General features: G+C 51.3%; 5 protein-coding genes across 5 annotated transcripts; 3 read left to right on the forward strand and 2 right to left on the reverse strand.

Moving 5' to 3' along the window:
- Positions 1–646: 646 nt before the first annotated feature.
- On the forward strand, positions 647–2,135 carry AA0111_g1165 (Nuclear distribution protein; the record flags this gene model as incomplete). Its single annotated transcript, XM_028645539.1, has 3 exons — positions 647–684; positions 738–903; positions 954–2,135. 3 exons carry the CDS (start codon positions 647–649, stop codon positions 2,133–2,135), a joined length of 1,386 nt encoding a protein of 461 aa, XP_028511609.1.
- Positions 2,136–4,308: 2,173 nt separating this feature from the next.
- On the reverse strand, positions 4,309–4,635 carry AA0111_g1166 (hypothetical protein; the record flags this gene model as incomplete). Its single annotated transcript, XM_028645550.1, has 2 exons — positions 4,309–4,576; positions 4,625–4,635. 2 exons carry the CDS (start codon positions 4,633–4,635, stop codon positions 4,309–4,311), a joined length of 279 nt encoding a protein of 92 aa, XP_028511606.1.
- A 634-nt stretch (positions 4,636–5,269) lies between these two features.
- Positions 5,270–7,273, forward strand: AA0111_g1167 (hypothetical protein; the record flags this gene model as incomplete). Its single annotated transcript, XM_028645561.1, has 1 exon — positions 5,270–7,273. The coding sequence occupies one exon, from the start codon at positions 5,270–5,272 to the stop codon at positions 7,271–7,273; it is 2,004 nt and encodes a 667-aa protein (XP_028511607.1).
- Positions 7,274–7,987: 714 nt separating this feature from the next.
- On the forward strand, positions 7,988–9,239 carry AA0111_g1168 (hypothetical protein; the record flags this gene model as incomplete). The annotated part of the gene is made up of 2 exons (XM_028645572.1): positions 7,988–8,141; positions 8,194–9,239. The coding sequence occupies 2 exons, from the start codon at positions 7,988–7,990 to the stop codon at positions 9,237–9,239; spliced, it is 1,200 nt and encodes a 399-aa protein (XP_028511614.1).
- A 3,098-nt stretch (positions 9,240–12,337) lies between these two features.
- AA0111_g1169 (hypothetical protein) lies at positions 12,338–13,878 on the reverse strand (the record flags this gene model as incomplete). Its single annotated transcript, XM_028645583.1, has 3 exons — positions 12,338–13,536; positions 13,588–13,740; positions 13,800–13,878. 3 exons carry the CDS (start codon positions 13,876–13,878, stop codon positions 12,338–12,340), a joined length of 1,431 nt encoding a protein of 476 aa, XP_028511615.1.
- Positions 13,879–15,895: the final 2,017 nt, after the last annotated feature.

Here is a 15,895-nt window from a genome sequence, read left to right on the forward strand (position 1 = left end):
GAGCGCAGAAAAGCTGGAAAACAGTGAGTCGCGAGTGTTGTGGGATATACAAGACCCTGCAGCAAAGAGGCGCAAAGTACCCAAACAGTGTGTAGAGACACAGTGATGCGCGCGTGCACTAGTGGGCCTGTTGCGCTCTGCTTGGTGCGCGGAATAGGAGGGGCGGAGACTCACCAGATGATGTCAGTAGACAATGTTTTGGGTTGCTTTTTGTGAGACTGTCGAATCGCAAAGTCTCGGATAGCGATAACAGCGTGGTGTAGTGGCAGCAAGTATGTCAGGGCCTGACAAGCTGCAAGTATTTGCTGTTGTTGTTCCCGTGGGAACAACAACAGCGTCACTTCCTGCCCAAGCGGATGATCCCTGCAACCACATGAATGCCCTACATGCAACCTCCGTCGACCACATAGCCCACACGCACACATTATTGCTTCGACACAATCGCTATCCTCCTGCTTCTTGCTCCCTCTCCCAATTCGCGCCCAAGATACCCCGCCAGCCGCCCCTGCAGTCCATCCTCCGCTCACCGCAATTCCCCGCGCCCACCAAAAACCTCCTCCGCATCGGCCGCACAAGACTACACAGCGCCTTGCGATAGTGCATGGTCCAGATTAGCACCAATCGCGTATGAGCTAGCTGTTCCGCCATGAGCGCGATATTAACAGACCGGCAAGCGGAAGAGCTGTGAGCATGGCAGATAGCGACTATCGCGGGAGTCACCACTGACAACGAGCCAGGCACAAGGCCATAATAGCATATCTGGGTGTCATAAACGCGCCAAAGACCGCCGAGGCTTTCCGGGAGGAAGCCAACATAGCCGACAGCTTCGACGATGCTACGCGGAAAAAGTATGAGGGGCTACTGGAGAAGAAATGGACGAGTGTAGTACGGTTGCAGAAGAAGGTAGCTGTGCGCAAATACCCACACTGAAACATTCTGCTTACACCGTGCAGGTCTTGGAACTCGAGCAGCGCAACCAGAGCCTCCAGAACGAGCTCGATTCCACCACGCCAACCTCGCTCATCAGAAGGAATCAAGACCCCACTAGCTGGCTGCCGCGAGCTCCAGCACGGCATACTCTCCAATCACATCGCTCGCCTATCACATGCGTCGCGTTCCACCCCGTTTTCTCGTCGCTCGCTTCGGGCTCTGAAGACACTACCATCAAGATTTGGGATTGGGAATTGGGTGAGCTCGAACGAACGGTCAAGGGTCACACGAAAGGCGTGCTGGACGTCGACTTTGGTGGTCCCAGAGGCGGTACACTACTAGCGTCGTGTTCGAGCGACTTGACTATCAAGCTGTGGGACCCCTCAGACGAGTACAAGAACATCAGGACACTTCCCGGACACGACCACTCCGTCTCTGCGATTCGATTCGTACCCAGTGGAGCTGCGGGCTCTCCCTCGTCGGGCAACTTACTGGTCTCTGCGTCGCGAGACAAGACTTTACGGATATGGGATGTCACAACAGGATACTGTGTGAAGACAATACGTGGACATGCCGACTGGGTACGAGACGTCGCCCCTAGCTTTGACGGACGATGGCTCCTGTCAGCAGGAAATGACCAGACCGCCAGGTTATGGGACGCTAGCTCAGGGGAGGCCAAGTGCACTTTCCTTGGGCATGAACATGTCATTGAATGTGTTACAATAGCGCCCCCAGTATCCTATGCCAACCTTGCAGCTCTCGCCGGACTCAAGAAACCGCCACCGCTAAGCAGTTCTGCCGAGTACATTGCAACTGGATCAAGAGACAAGACCATAAAGATATGGGATGGACGAGGAACATTGATAAAGACTCTTACTGGCCACGACAATTGGATACGGTCGCTCGTCTTCCATCCGGGCGGAAAGTACCTACTATCAGCTAGCGACGACAAGACCATCCGATGCTGGGATCTCACACAAGAAGGCCGATGTGTCAAGACTGTGACCGACGCACACGGACATTTCGTAAGCTGTATGCGATGGGCGCCAAATGTCATCAAGGACGTGCCTGTCAATGGAGACGCGCCCAATGGCGCAGCCAACGGCACTAATAAGAAGAAAGAGGAGGAGGCAGCCAAAGCAGGCATACGATGTGTCATTGCGACAGGTTGCGTTGATTTGAATGTTCGCATCTTTGCATCGTGAGGAGCGACAGCATTCGACGCTTTTGTCAGTATCGTTCAGTACGTGTTCTGCATAGGGAAGGTTGGATGTACAGGCGAAACGGCTTCCATACACAAGGCTCCATAAGTTCTAGTTTTACGACTTCATGTAAATACCCAAGTTACGCGCCATGATAGTCTCTCACGCGTCATGATAAAGGCGCAAGTAGGAGAGGAGCATGCATATCAGGTTGGCGTCAATATGGGTGGGAAGACCAGTGATAGAGCAATAACAGACACGCGATCGATACAACTCGATACACTTTTGATGATTGGTATGATGTGACTTAAAGTTCCGTGTCGCATTGCTTGATGGTAATCAAGCGCATCAGCGTGCTGCAAACATGTTCGAAACTGAGGCTCGTGTCTCGATGGAGCACTGCGGGTCCCACTTCGCGTGACGTGGGCTTAGTCACCAACGCGCTAGCGGAGCGGAAAAATTAGCCCCAACCTCCGATAGCTTAACTTTTCTCTCAGCGACCTGCAACTTCTCTTCCTACATCATTACTGCTTTACACAGCAGCACAACAATGGCGCATCAACGATACAGCGAGATTCGCTTCAGTGCGCAAAACATCTACTGCTAACCACCAGAACTAACGGCTCTGCTTCCAGCATGAGTTGACTTTGGTAAGTACAAGCGCACCACCCTCACCTCATCCTGCACCTTCATGATGATTCACAAAGCCAAAAACAAATTAGAGTCTTTGACCTCTCGGGGAATGAAACTCCAACTTTTGCACGTCAGTCTGATCGGACTGCTTCCATCACATTTGTCTTCGACTTTTGCGAAAAGAGCATCGAGCTAACTAGCTTCAGAATTTCTTAACAACGCTAAGCGCACATGCGCGGCGCACTCTAGCTACTGCAGTATGCAGTTCCGTCAATGAGCGATTTGAATGGTAAGCACATCCTCGCTCTATTCCTCAACCCTCCAATGATGACCTGTTGTGCTACGGCACGCTGGAAATTACCGACCAAGCCTTCGGGCAGTGCCGATAAAAAATGGCTGTTTCTGATATCTACCTTACCCTGACTGTTCTTCTCAACGCTGCTTGTAGCTCTCGCTAACATTCTGCGTTTTACAGAATTCTTCAATTGGTACGATTCCTTCTTTTCGAACCCTTCTCGAATACCATATGATGATTCCGCACTGGGCACCGACAATTCTTGACGGATATGCTTATTATGGCAGGCCTCAGAAACCTCGCCGACTGATCTTCTCCGCCACATTCTACGTTCACACAAGCGTTGCTGAGCTTCGGCTAACAACTTAATCAGTCTGTTACTCGCCAACAGCCTGTGAGATGTCACTTGGTAAGCACATTCATTCCTACTACCCAAACCCTGCGAAATGATGAACACTTGATGACGAGTCCGACGGGTTCGCCCGGTGAAGACTTAAAATCAAAAATATCCATTCATGTCAACTGATCCATCGCCAATGCATACTATTTGCTTGCTCTTTCTTGGTAGAAGTCCTTACTAACTTGCTACCTAGATCTATTAGTGTTTGTTACCCTCCAACCGGTACGCTCAGCGCCTTTTTCCTTCTCCGAAATGATGATACGACTTTATCAACGACAAGCATATGTCCAAGCTTCGGCGACGACGAGAACTGTCATGTCTGATCCACACATACCTCGCCTTGTTTCATGAAGCTAGGATACAACAGCAACTGATGGGTTGCATAGGATCATCTACTACTACTGTAAGCGTGATGAAACACTTGGTAAGTCTTCTACCACAACCTTCACTTCCCCTTATAAGATGAACATTCAATTTATCACGACGGTCTACCGAGCTACGGCAATGGTGATAACTGCCTGTGACAGGGCATGAGTCTGATCAGCACCTTCTACTTGCACATAGTCATTACTCTTAGTGTACCAAACGCTAACGACGTGCTCAGACTATAGCCTCACTCCTGTGACCTTCGCGCTGGTGATGCCTCGATGCTCAACATGCGTGTGCCCATTGTGGCAATGCTTCTTGTGGAGAGATGTTATCCATTCAATAATGTGTGCCTTATCCGATGTCCTGGGTCGCCCTCTGCGAAGCCAATGCCTTGCTTCTGCTACAGAGACCATGCATCAGCCACTTGAAGCTCATCATGCCAAACGCCGAACATAGTTCATATCCACCATACAAATAGCTCAATACAATCCAATCGTAATATCTCCACGAATCCTTGCCGTCAGGTGAATCTCTGCCTCCAAATCCAACTTGATACCGAGTAGCAATGCAGCGTCCTTTGGCTTGCCATTGTCATCCACTGGGCCCTTGATGATGTTTCCGGCCGGTCGGTTGAGTGTAGCTGAGGATGGTACGGGCCCAACCTTCGAAGAGACTTTACGGCCACCAGAAGCTTGTCCGTCACTCTCAGTGTCAGAGCCGTAGGCTGTGGGACGAATGGTGGAGTCGCTGATCGACGTTAGCACATGAATACTCTTCCATGTAGGACCAGCTTACAGGGTAGACATTTTGATAAAAGGTTGAAAACGGCGAGGAACTAATATTAGGTATTAGGCAGGTGCTTCAGACTGGGCAGGCTCCGGGCCGTTGCTGAGTGTTGTTGGTGGATTGTAGGGATGAGATGCAGGTCGACTGTACTGGCCTTTATCGAGTACCATATCTCTGCCTTATATGTAGAGTCACCACCAAATACAACGATAGCATAGATCGTTATTCTTCGCCACTAGTCGCTGTCGCGTTAGATCCTCGAAACGACTGTTGTGGCACTTCTGCGTCTCACAGTCGCTGCCATCATCCGAGTCTCGTACCAGCCTCACTGCGGAAGAAGGATCCAGGGTCCAGACAAGATGATCAACCATAGTCGCTTGGACATTGTGGGGATATGCTATGCTTGTTGGCGGGGCGGTTGGGAGGATGAAACACACAGGGGGTGGTGAGGCTCAAGGCGAACGTCTCAGCTTGAACATGGCTGCTCTGTCGGACGAGCATCAGGCCATCGGAATCACGACGCCAAGTCAGTTCTACTAAGCTATGGTAACGCGCATAGAACGAATCGATTGCAGTCAGCAAGCGATGGTGACTCGGGTGGATATCCGTGCTGGTCTATACACGAATGCACTACCGTAATGCACCACACTCAGCATGGTGCTCTCAATCCTCATCGCTGCCATTGTAGCCCCAGGTTTACTTGGCTCACAAGAAGCTATCCGACAATCACAATCCAAAGAAAAGAGAGAGGAGCACCGCGCCCGTCGCTGCAACCTCATCGCAACATGCGTCAAGTCATCACATCGCAGCCGAGAGATAGACGGCCGCCAGGTGGTCTTAAGAAACGGAAAGCTTTGGATTGACACAGGCACCGAGGATGAGAGCCCACTGGGCCATCCCTACGCTGGATACTACCTACCGTATCCCGATACTAATCACGAAGGCCTTGTCACAACAATCACAGACGTTGCACCGATCATGAACTGGGTGTACGTCGACAAAGAGACCGGGGAAGTCAAGTACGGTGTTCGCGCAGATGCTCAACCAAATCTCACTGGTCCATTCGATTGCACACGACAAGACCGACGACTCACATTCGATGGTTGGGAAGGATGGTGCGCGGTCGAAGAAGCGCCAGGTCTTTGGGGACTATACTTTGACCTTGGTGATGATGGCCTAAAGTCAAGAGTCGCTCCTGGTACCAGGGTGTTGGAAATCGAACTGAGTAGAAAAGAGAAGAGGTTTCAAAAAGAGGCGGACGTTCGACAACAGGATCAGACGACGAAAAGGGCCGTCGATGCGAAAGAGGATGCACCAGTCGATCAGCCGCTGGCCGCAGAGGCACTGGTATCGAAGCCGGGAGTGGTCGACGAGGAAGGAAGTCAAGATAGTGATAAGCAGGAGTCGTATAGACCGATGAAAATACCGCAGTCTATCTTTGAGAATCCACCTCCTATGGTAGAGTCATTGGTGTTCAGACCTGCTACGCCACCACCAGCATATTCTCCTACTGTAGAGGGAGATCCAAGAACATTGGACTCGACATCAAAACCAAACTTAGGACCTGCTGAAACATCTGGCATGGGCCAGATCAAGAGCTCACCAGGAATTGGAGATTCTCTGCCTTCTATCACAACAGAACCTTTGCCTTCCGAAGCGCAGTCAACGAACGGTGAAGAGAGCGAAGTTATTTTGGAGCGAGAGGATGTTGCACGGACTCAACTAGCCTCAAATCTTATCGATGATAAGAAAAGTACACCAGAGAAGGCAGACTCCCCACCCGCTGAGCAGCAATCCCCATCTGTGAGCGAGAAGCGATCCACACCCAAGCTGAACAGAAGCAGCGGCTCACGAGCCCTAGCCCAGGCTCAGAAGTTCGAGGCTTTGGCAGCAGCTCAAAAGCCTGATTCCAATGTTCGAAGGCGATCAAACGAACGTGGATCTCGTGCTAATAGTACTACTTCTTCCGTGTATTCCAACGAAGGCGAGTCACTGAGCACGCCTGGGGTTAGTGTACAGCCTCAAGCCTCTCCAACACCGGCACCTTTAGCGCTGGCAATCTCGAAAGCAAATCAAGCGAAAGCACTGGCAGCACGGTCGCAACCATCAGATCCTTCTATTCAACGGCCTATAACACCTCCACGTCAGCGAGCACCTTCTTTGCGAGAAGATCCAGCCATATCGGGAGCTCAAACTACGGCAAGCCCCAGGCCGATCGTATCTCTACCACGTCGACCAAATCCTTCCAGGTCAAGTCCCAGTCCAAGTGCGACCTCACAAAGATCGACTTCCCGACAAGCAACACAAACATCTAGCCAAAATCGCCAGCAGAGGGAACGCTCTGTCTCCGGGCTATCATCATCCTCATCGAGAGTCGATACTTCTCGCTCGTCGCCCAGATCTTCATCCATAACATCTGGACGGCAGTCCCTTGCTCGTACTATGACGAGTGGAAAGGGCAACCAGGGCATGAGCAACAGGATCGGTGGTAGTCAGGGTAGGGTGAATGGAACGTCCAGACAGCCTGCTACTGTTGCTAGAGGGAATGGAAGAGAGAGGTTGGCGACTAACAGTGAGAGGAAGACTACGTCAGCATTGTTCAGGGAGATTGATAATCTGGTTAGTTTGGAGAGTCAAGATGGGCAGGCGAAGAGATGAATTGATGTGAGGCCAATATTCCGGTCTTAAAATAACAATTAATTAGGCCTGAGAGATTCTTTCTAAATGCAATACATTCAAAGACAAACAGAAATCCGATAGGTGAGTTGAGATGTTCGCGTTGATGCAAAGGGGGGCTAAGCGTCATTCCTGTCTTTCGTTGGCTCGCTTCCTCCAATATTACAGAACAACCTTCTCTTTCCCACAATATTAGCACTCACGCACCAAATCTTTGAATCTGTCATTCACTAATTTGTACGCTGCACGTCCCTGTATGCGAAAGATCTGCCGGCTAATCCGCCCGTTGCATCCCTTGCTAACCGGCAGATGTGAAACTCGACCCACCATCGACCGACTCGCTCCTCGCAAGTGCTTCAAGTTTCCGACACGTTTTGGCAACATGTCGCAACCGATAGTAATCACGCGAGAACATAGTGGCATGTATCATGTATTGTTTGAAAGAAGATATGGTAATGCTGCGATGATGGTAGTAATGTAGTTGGCCGTTGAAAGCTGGGGTAACTACCTGAGCGTAATGAGTACTGCGTGCAGACGAACGTGTTATTGAAATCTTGAGCCCATCGAGTTGTTAATTTCTCACGGCATATAGCCGTTCTCTTCTTATTTGTCAGCCGATGCAGTCGGTCGATGTTTGCCTACCGAACGTACCCCGAATACACCTTCTCAGTCATACGTAGGTACTAAGAATCTACAATGGATGCATCTACACGACTCTACAAACGCCTGGGCGAGATACCAGAAGACCCGGACGATCCTGATAGCCTAGACGACCTCATAGTCTGCGCATTTGGTGCTTTTGAGCGGTACTACGTTTGTTGGAAAACCAAGGGTGGAGAGTTTAAGCAAGGTGCGCATACGCAATCTAGCATGAGAACGAAATGGACACTGACAATTACAAGATGGCTATGATCTTCCTCCTGCACTCAGAGACTGGCTCTACCCCATGGACGGCACGACACGAGATTTCGCATCACTTCAAGTCGTTTTTGGAAGAGGGGAGGAATATTTCGCGTCTGATAAAAACGGGAAGTTAGAGTACAAGGAGACAGAAGTGAAAAAGCCGGCACCGGTGGAGGACGAAGAGAAGCTTGATAGACAAGCACTGAGAAGATCGAGAACAGTGTCATTCTTGCGGCCCTTGTCGGAGACGAGTATACGGTCTGACGGCGGAACAAGCGACACGAATAGGAGTAAGCGATCGAGTTCGATAAGCTCACAACGAGCCAGTCGACCACCCAGTCTAAGTTATACGAACTCACGAACGAACTCGGAAATATCACTGCTAGGAGAGACGATCGTTGAGGGCCAGACGAGCCAACAGACACGACCTTCATATATATCGCAGTGGACAGCTCTTGGGTCGAGCGTAGGCGAGTTGAAGCAAGTGGAATCTCCATCAACGTCAGAGCATGGGATATATGGCGTGCCAGTCGTCGAACCAGAGCGCGACAAGGTACCAACAAAAACAGCATCCCCAGCATCAGTAATGAGTAAACCACCGTTGCCACAATCGCGGACTGACACAGTACCAAATGCTACAACACGACAGCAGAGTTTCCAGGCGCAAAGAGACGTCACATCAAACACTCCACCATGCACATGCGGCTGCCACACCTCACCGTTATCATTGCCACCACAACAAACCAGACCTACCTACGTTACAATCGCAACACAAACATCACCTCTACCATCGCCAATTTGCCCGGAAACCTCGAATACCTCCTACTGGCCCTCACAAGCGAACCTCACTGCTATACCTCAAGATGCAGCTTACTATGTTGACGAAGACTACGATACACCGCCAGTTGTCATGGGACGGATGTCGACCTACTTTAGTAAACCAGGGTATCAGCTAGGAGACAGTTTATTTAGTGGGTATCAGCCGATTAATTGGGCAAGTGGATATGAGGAGGTGGACGACTCTAGTGGGGAAGGTATGAGATAACGGACCAAGGGAAGTCTGGGTTATCGAATTGAATGTAGCAATGTATGATATGTTGAAGCTTTCTTGCGGTTCAGCGTTGATGAGCAGTTGGTGTATACCCTCTTAGTTAGTTTCTGTCAAGTATTATGTATCTTCTTTTTCACAGGTGGGTAGAACCTATACTGGTGAACACGTGGGCCGTTCCTGTGAGCTGTAGCACATGGATTAGCTCTCGAGATGGTTGACCCACGAAGGCCACAGTGGAACCAAACATGACTGGGCAGGCATCTTACTCTTCGTCCTTCCAACATCAGGAAACATCATATCAGTGAAGTGTACTACGCTCCTTTTACACAAACCTCATCACATCTTACATCCGGATATAGAACTGTCGCGCAACGTTCGAAGGTGCCTCGGTCAACTTTAGATACCCATTCTCAGAATCAGCTGCACATATCCTATGCATGCGAACAAATATACTACACCGTTAATGAAGCTATTTAGATCCATCAGTATCCAGCACTAAGCAAGGCGTATACCCCTTTGCAATATGCAGCTTACCCACACAACATCGACACCGCCAGTCGTATCCTCGTTTATCAAGAATCCATGCTACACGCGGTAAACGCGCCGCCCATCCTGCCGTGTTACGAACAAGCCCACCATCAACCGTAACGATCTACTTGAAAGCTGCACGAACGGAGATTTTCCGCTGCGCAGGTGATTAGTACACCCGACCATGCACCCGCAACGTCGAACTAGTGTTCACGGTGCTTACCATTGATGATCTCCTGGTCTAAAGTCGGAAATGAAGTTTCCTGACACCAAACTTCACATCTCCGGTGATTGCAGAACCGCGATGACGTAGGTCGCACTAGCATTACCTAACCTACAACCACGCAAAATGCAACCACGGCAGCTGCCCGGGCATTTGCATCTACCAGTAGGATTGAGGATTCAGATAGGGCTACAAAAATTGATGCAAAACCCACAAACTCCACATCACATGCGCACCCCATTCGCAGCGAACATGCAACTGAATCATACAAAAGGTTGGCGATCGTGGAATCCAAGTCGCTGTGTTACCAGATGGGGGAAAGTCGGTGGGACCTCGTTCACTTTCGCCTCGGTTCAGACAGCACAACACGAGACTTGACATCATTTTGAACTGCTGCCAGTTCAGGGCCTTTTTCAGGGTCCCTCCGACCCTCCGAAAGGTCCGAGATGCGACCAGCCACTGAGGACAAAGCCGACGGCCGATGCCGAGTTAGCAGGTTCAGGGATCGTCGATCTTTACGTCTGGCAGAGTCCCTGACACTTTGTCAAGTTCGACAGACGACAACTTTGGCGATTTAAGTTTTTTTAGATGGCTTCTGATAACCAGTTCGTTTTTGGATATGCCTTAACGAATGGACTAGTTATCTTTCACTAGCGCGAATACGCGTTCACCCCCGCAAGCATGCAAACGCCAAACCATGGGAAAAGTATCCATCATCCAAGCGATGCAATGCACAGCGTCTAGACATTCCATACAATCTTCACATATTGCTATGCTTTACTCTCAAGTAGGAAGTCGCTAGGCGGGCGCGCCCGCGGCTACGAATCCATGTATTGCATGCGTGATTTTCGCCATTGGAACGCTTCATTGAGAAGCGAAAGAGGGTACGGTTGCAGGTTGATGCTCGGGTCAAACGAAGGGGATGTTATAAGTTGACACGCTGTCCATCTCTGTGAACAACATCGTCTTCTGTTTGTTCATGTTTCATTGGGGATGGTACCCGGAAATGCCTAGCTTTATCGTGAGATGTTGAGAGGAAGTATGCTTCCGGATATTACGAAAACATGTGAGCACACTCAGCGCAGGCTTCTGGTTCGCCGAATCGAAGCTGCACTTCGACGCTTCCACCATGGCGGTTCGTAAAGCGTAAAGGAGGCTGTGCACTGGGCATGCACAACAACATCGCTCTTTGTTTGTGCTGTGCAGCGGGCGTCGGATCGCGAACGCATCAGTCGTGGGGTGACATGCTCGTGGTCATGCCGCTCTCTCAGCATTCCTGGCGGCTTGCCCAGCTTCAGGCTGCTTGCCGCGCTCAGCGAATAGTCCTGTCCACAAGTAGCTACCTCTGGTGAGGTTGCGATGGCCAGCGTTTAGCCTTGATAGCCTGACTCCAGGCCGCGGCACATGTCCTTTGTGCATAGCATCGCGAATGATCACATTCAACAATGGCAGCCGCCAGGAGCGCTGTTGCGCCGTCTAGCGTACACATCTTGTACCAGTGAGACGACGTAGTTGTGTTACATCTGTGGCTGATCATCCACACACATCATCCTCGTCCACCTTGGATGCAGGACCTTGTAGCCGGGTCCGACGTGGGATCTCTCCAGAGCATGCGCGTCCAAAAGGTTAATCACGGTCTTGCTAGAGATAGCCCCCCATCCTTGCCGACCGATCAATGGAAACTTGGAAAGTCAGCGAAAATCTCTGCTGGTTGGCGCTCCACGCTTCGCATGCAGGGCGTGGGCGAGGGCGGGAACCCTGAAAACTCGTTGGATTGGCGGAGATGCGGATTGGTGGAGGGACTACAGCGAGCCTTATGGCCGTGCGGCACGTCCTGCGGTTGAAGGACGTCACCCGGCAACGCTCGAGGCGTCCCAGAGGACGCCTCAATTAACGACGACGAGCAGATGGTAACCATGAAGACACGAGTTTGTTTTTACTTTGTTCTTATTTCATTGTAGGGCAGACGTCACAACGCCGAAGCCCCGTCTATACTTTTGCGAAATCCCCGCGGGCAAATCGCCCAATCATTGAAATCACCACCCAAATCCATCCCATTGTATATACGGATGCTTACTTGCTCGACCATCAAATGCAACAAACAGTGATGACGCGAGCTATGTAAAAACGGCCTCAAACGCGCATAAAGCGAATGGTTCGGGCCAGGTCATGGAATATACACAGGCGACCGAAGGTCAAAAAGGGTAGTCGTGAAGACTAAAAGAAGGTAGGAATAGAGATCGCCTAGGCGTTGGTATCATCGCGCACCAGCAGCGTCATCAGTCATGGCGTCATCAAAAGCAACAGCAGCTGCAAGAGCTTGCTGTTCCTTCGCAGGCGTCTAAAACCAACCGTTGTTGGCATAAGAAGATAGATCAAAATTGTTCATCGCGTTGAAAGCACCATTGGTCTGATCTAAAGGCCATGGGTCCATGGGAACAACATCTTCGAAATTGCTAGGCATCGAGATTGCGGCTGTGTCGGCAAAGTCAGATGAGGCGGTACTCGTCATAGTTGCTGGCGCAGCAGTAATGCTCTTGGCATAGATAGGATCGAAGCCGATCATACTGGACATGGGCGCTGCAGTGGTCATTGGCAACCCGTTCATAGGTTCACTCGGGACAGCAGTGCTAAACCGATACGCAGGAGTATCTTCCCAGAAAAGCGACTCGCTGGCAGCCGATTGAGGAGCCTTGTTGAAGTCCAGATCACCGAAGAGGGCAGGCTCTCCAATTTCTGAGTGCGCAGACGAAGCTACAGTAAGACCAGGGCCGCTCTGTTTTGATTCGCCGCTGTGTGAAATCGGCTGAGCCAACTCATCGTTGAATTTGCTCGGGTCCAGTGGAAGATCAGTAGCAGACCAGACGTGGTCAAACCCAGCGGATGCTGTTAGCCAGTCGTTATCCATGTTTGGCAGACAATCTTGCGACGGCGAAGTGGACAAGCTACCCAGACCGAATGTGCTGTTCACTGGTGTCACGGTATCGGCGATCCAAGGCCACTGCTGGGTTGAAAACGTGTCGCTTACGTTGCTGTTGGGAGACTCGCCCTCCTGTCCAAAGACGCCAGGTTGACTACTGAACATGTCGTTGAAAGCGAAAGTGTCAAGGCTACCACCAACATTTGGAGTCGCAGGCTTGTTGGAACATCGCTGAGTAGATCCAAACATGGTGTGGAAGTCGTTGTTCGATAACGAAAGCGTGTCCATGGAGCGTGTAGTGGTCGGCTCTGGCTTGCTGCGGGCAGTCTTGTCTTGCGAGAGAGCAGAGAAGGCGGCATGGCCATGTAACGTATGCGGACGAGGGATCTTGTACGGCAGACCGGAGACGTGGGCCGAGTTGTTGTTGCGATGACAAGGCTTGTGGTGGCCGTTTGCGAAGACGGTCAAGTGGCTTTCCGAATGCGTCGCAGTCAACTTGGGTTTCGCGCGAGCATCGTGGAGTGTCTGCCGGGTGGTGTCGACCTTGAGATCAACGTCTTCGTTCTTGGTACCACATAAGCACTTTGCGCCTGAATGGCACTGGCAGCGATTGTCGTGAGCTAGAGTAACGTCAGAATTGTCAGGGACGGCCAAGCCAGCTATGAGCTCACTCTTCGCGTCGCCTTTGTCCTTGTGCAAGTCCTTGTCCTTCTTGTCGCCACAATCGCACTTGGCGTGGTGGGACTTGGACTTGCGCGCACCGCGACAGTGTTCGCATTGCTTGACGGGACGACCTTTAGGGTTGATGTGGTGCAGATCGCGATCTTCAGGACAATATTAGCACTGGAACGTGGCCAAGTGTCGCACTGTGCGAGCGACATACCAGTGTGGTTGCAACCGCTCACTCGATGGCCCTTGATGCAGGACGAGCAAGCCCATTTCTCGCCATCGATAACAGGCATACCGGGGTGATAACGGCCGAGTGCGGTCGTCGCAGCTGGCTACGAGCAGCTGAGTGGGAGCGTTCCAGGGAGCCGACAGGCTAGAGAGGATGAAACAGGACGGAAATAAAGCCACACGCGGGGCGTGAGCGAATGTATAAAGATACAGGGAAGAATAATAGGGTTGAGAATATGCTAGTTCAAACGCCAGAGGGTATCTTGGTCAATGGTATGCTGGATTGGGACCGTGAACGCCGTGGAGGAAACCGAGGACGACAGGATGGAGTGGAGAGTTTGGTGAGGATCAAAGGGGAACCGAGCGCAAGAGGCGCTGGCCGAAAGCGTTAGACGGAGCTCCTTGGGTACGACCAGACCAGTATACTACGTGGTGTTGTGCGGGTGAGGTAGTGATGAGAGGGATGAGAGCGAGCGGGAGGAACAGGTTAAGAGGAAGGCACACGGCGCTGCGGTGCGTGTAATTGGCTGTGGAGCTTAGCGTCATCGGCAAGTGCGCTCAGACCTCGACGCTCGAATCTGCAAGCGCGATCAGCTATCATGACGGCGGGCAATGCTGGTCCCATCGGGTTAGCGCTCGAATCCCACACTTGCATGCAAGCCAGCAGCACCCTCTCACCGCATAAATCCTACCCTCCGCAAGCCCGCTGCCGTCCTGAGCATGATGACCCGCAGGCTTTTTAGACGGTCCACACCGCGACGACGCGAGGCCTGCGACGGACGCTGCTCCTCTCCTCTTTGCTGTGCTGGCCTCGCCAGCCCGCCTCTAATAATGCGGGACTCCACGCACGGCATGTTTCAATTGCGGCCGCGATTCGCTTGTCGAGTCAGCGTGTTTCTCTTGCCGCGACGGCCGTAACTCAAAGCATCCGTCGCCCGTTGCCAAGTGGAGATCATCTGTATTGTCTGCGTCGATAGCGTCCAGCACATATAGAACCGGAAGCAAGCCTATCCATTACTTTCAGGTACATTGTCCGCTTGTATATTTCGCCTCAAAAGGCCCGGTCGCAGAGAGCGCTAGGGTGTGTGTTGAACACCAAGCAATGTAACTGTGGGAGGACCGCAAAGTAAATATTAGATCCAACACAGTGTCCAGACCTTAGAACCGCTGGGCATAGGGTTGGCATAATGTTTTTGAAACGGAACCCCATAGTCTTCTCCGTGGGGTATGGTACTTTGTCGGTGTATCGCACTGCTCTTGGTGATCTCGCCCTCGACCCGATGCTGCAGCCAGCCGTCGCCGAAAGTATTCATAGCACGTGTCGTAGGACTCTAGGGCCGCTGATCTGCGAAAGCCTCCTCAGGGGAGTAATCACCGGGTCTGACATGAGGTTATTTCGGTGTCAGCATTATACACTGAAAAGGATACATTAGCCTGATCATGGACGTTTTGGTAAAAAAGCTGTGGTGCAGACGTCCAGCGCATGAATGCAGTGATTCTAGAAGTCTGCACCCCTCAACAGTATTGGTCAAGATACCGTCTTTTCCCAATATGCACAAGTTCACTAGGAACTTCCTGGACAGAAGTTAATCGTAGTGTGCAGGTGTTTGAAGTCGGCACAGAGCATATGCACGTGGGAACCAGCGCAAGGTAGACGAACGTGATCGATGCGGTGCAGCAACACTGCAAGAAGATTTACAGAAATCTAATTAACCCAGTAGTTCACTAATAGTTGCAATGACAGCAGCCGTCAGTTGGAGTATGTGGGCACTTCTGATGATGGCTGTGCATGGTGCTCCCACTGGCCGTCCCGGAAGCGCGTACGGTGGAAGAGATAATCCGAACAGCGACCACGTCGTCACCGGCCAGTCAGTAGCTTCCGATCAACGCTGCAAGTAGTAGACATTTCGGTGTCTCAGTAAACCTACAACCACCATAATGTTGTTGTCGCATTCACCCAAGTCCACCATGATCTGCTCTCTCTTGCCATGGTCCACGCTAGCGCAAAAATCGCAAAGCTCGCACAACCCTCTTCGTCGGCCTCTTACACAACACGCTCCTCGCGCTTTACAACATCGAACC

This window comes from Alternaria arborescens (genome assembly GCF_004154835.1).
Source record: "Alternaria arborescens strain FERA 675 chromosome Unknown contig_2, whole genome shotgun sequence".
Taxonomy (NCBI): Eukaryota; Fungi; Ascomycota; class Dothideomycetes; order Pleosporales; family Pleosporaceae; genus Alternaria; species Alternaria arborescens.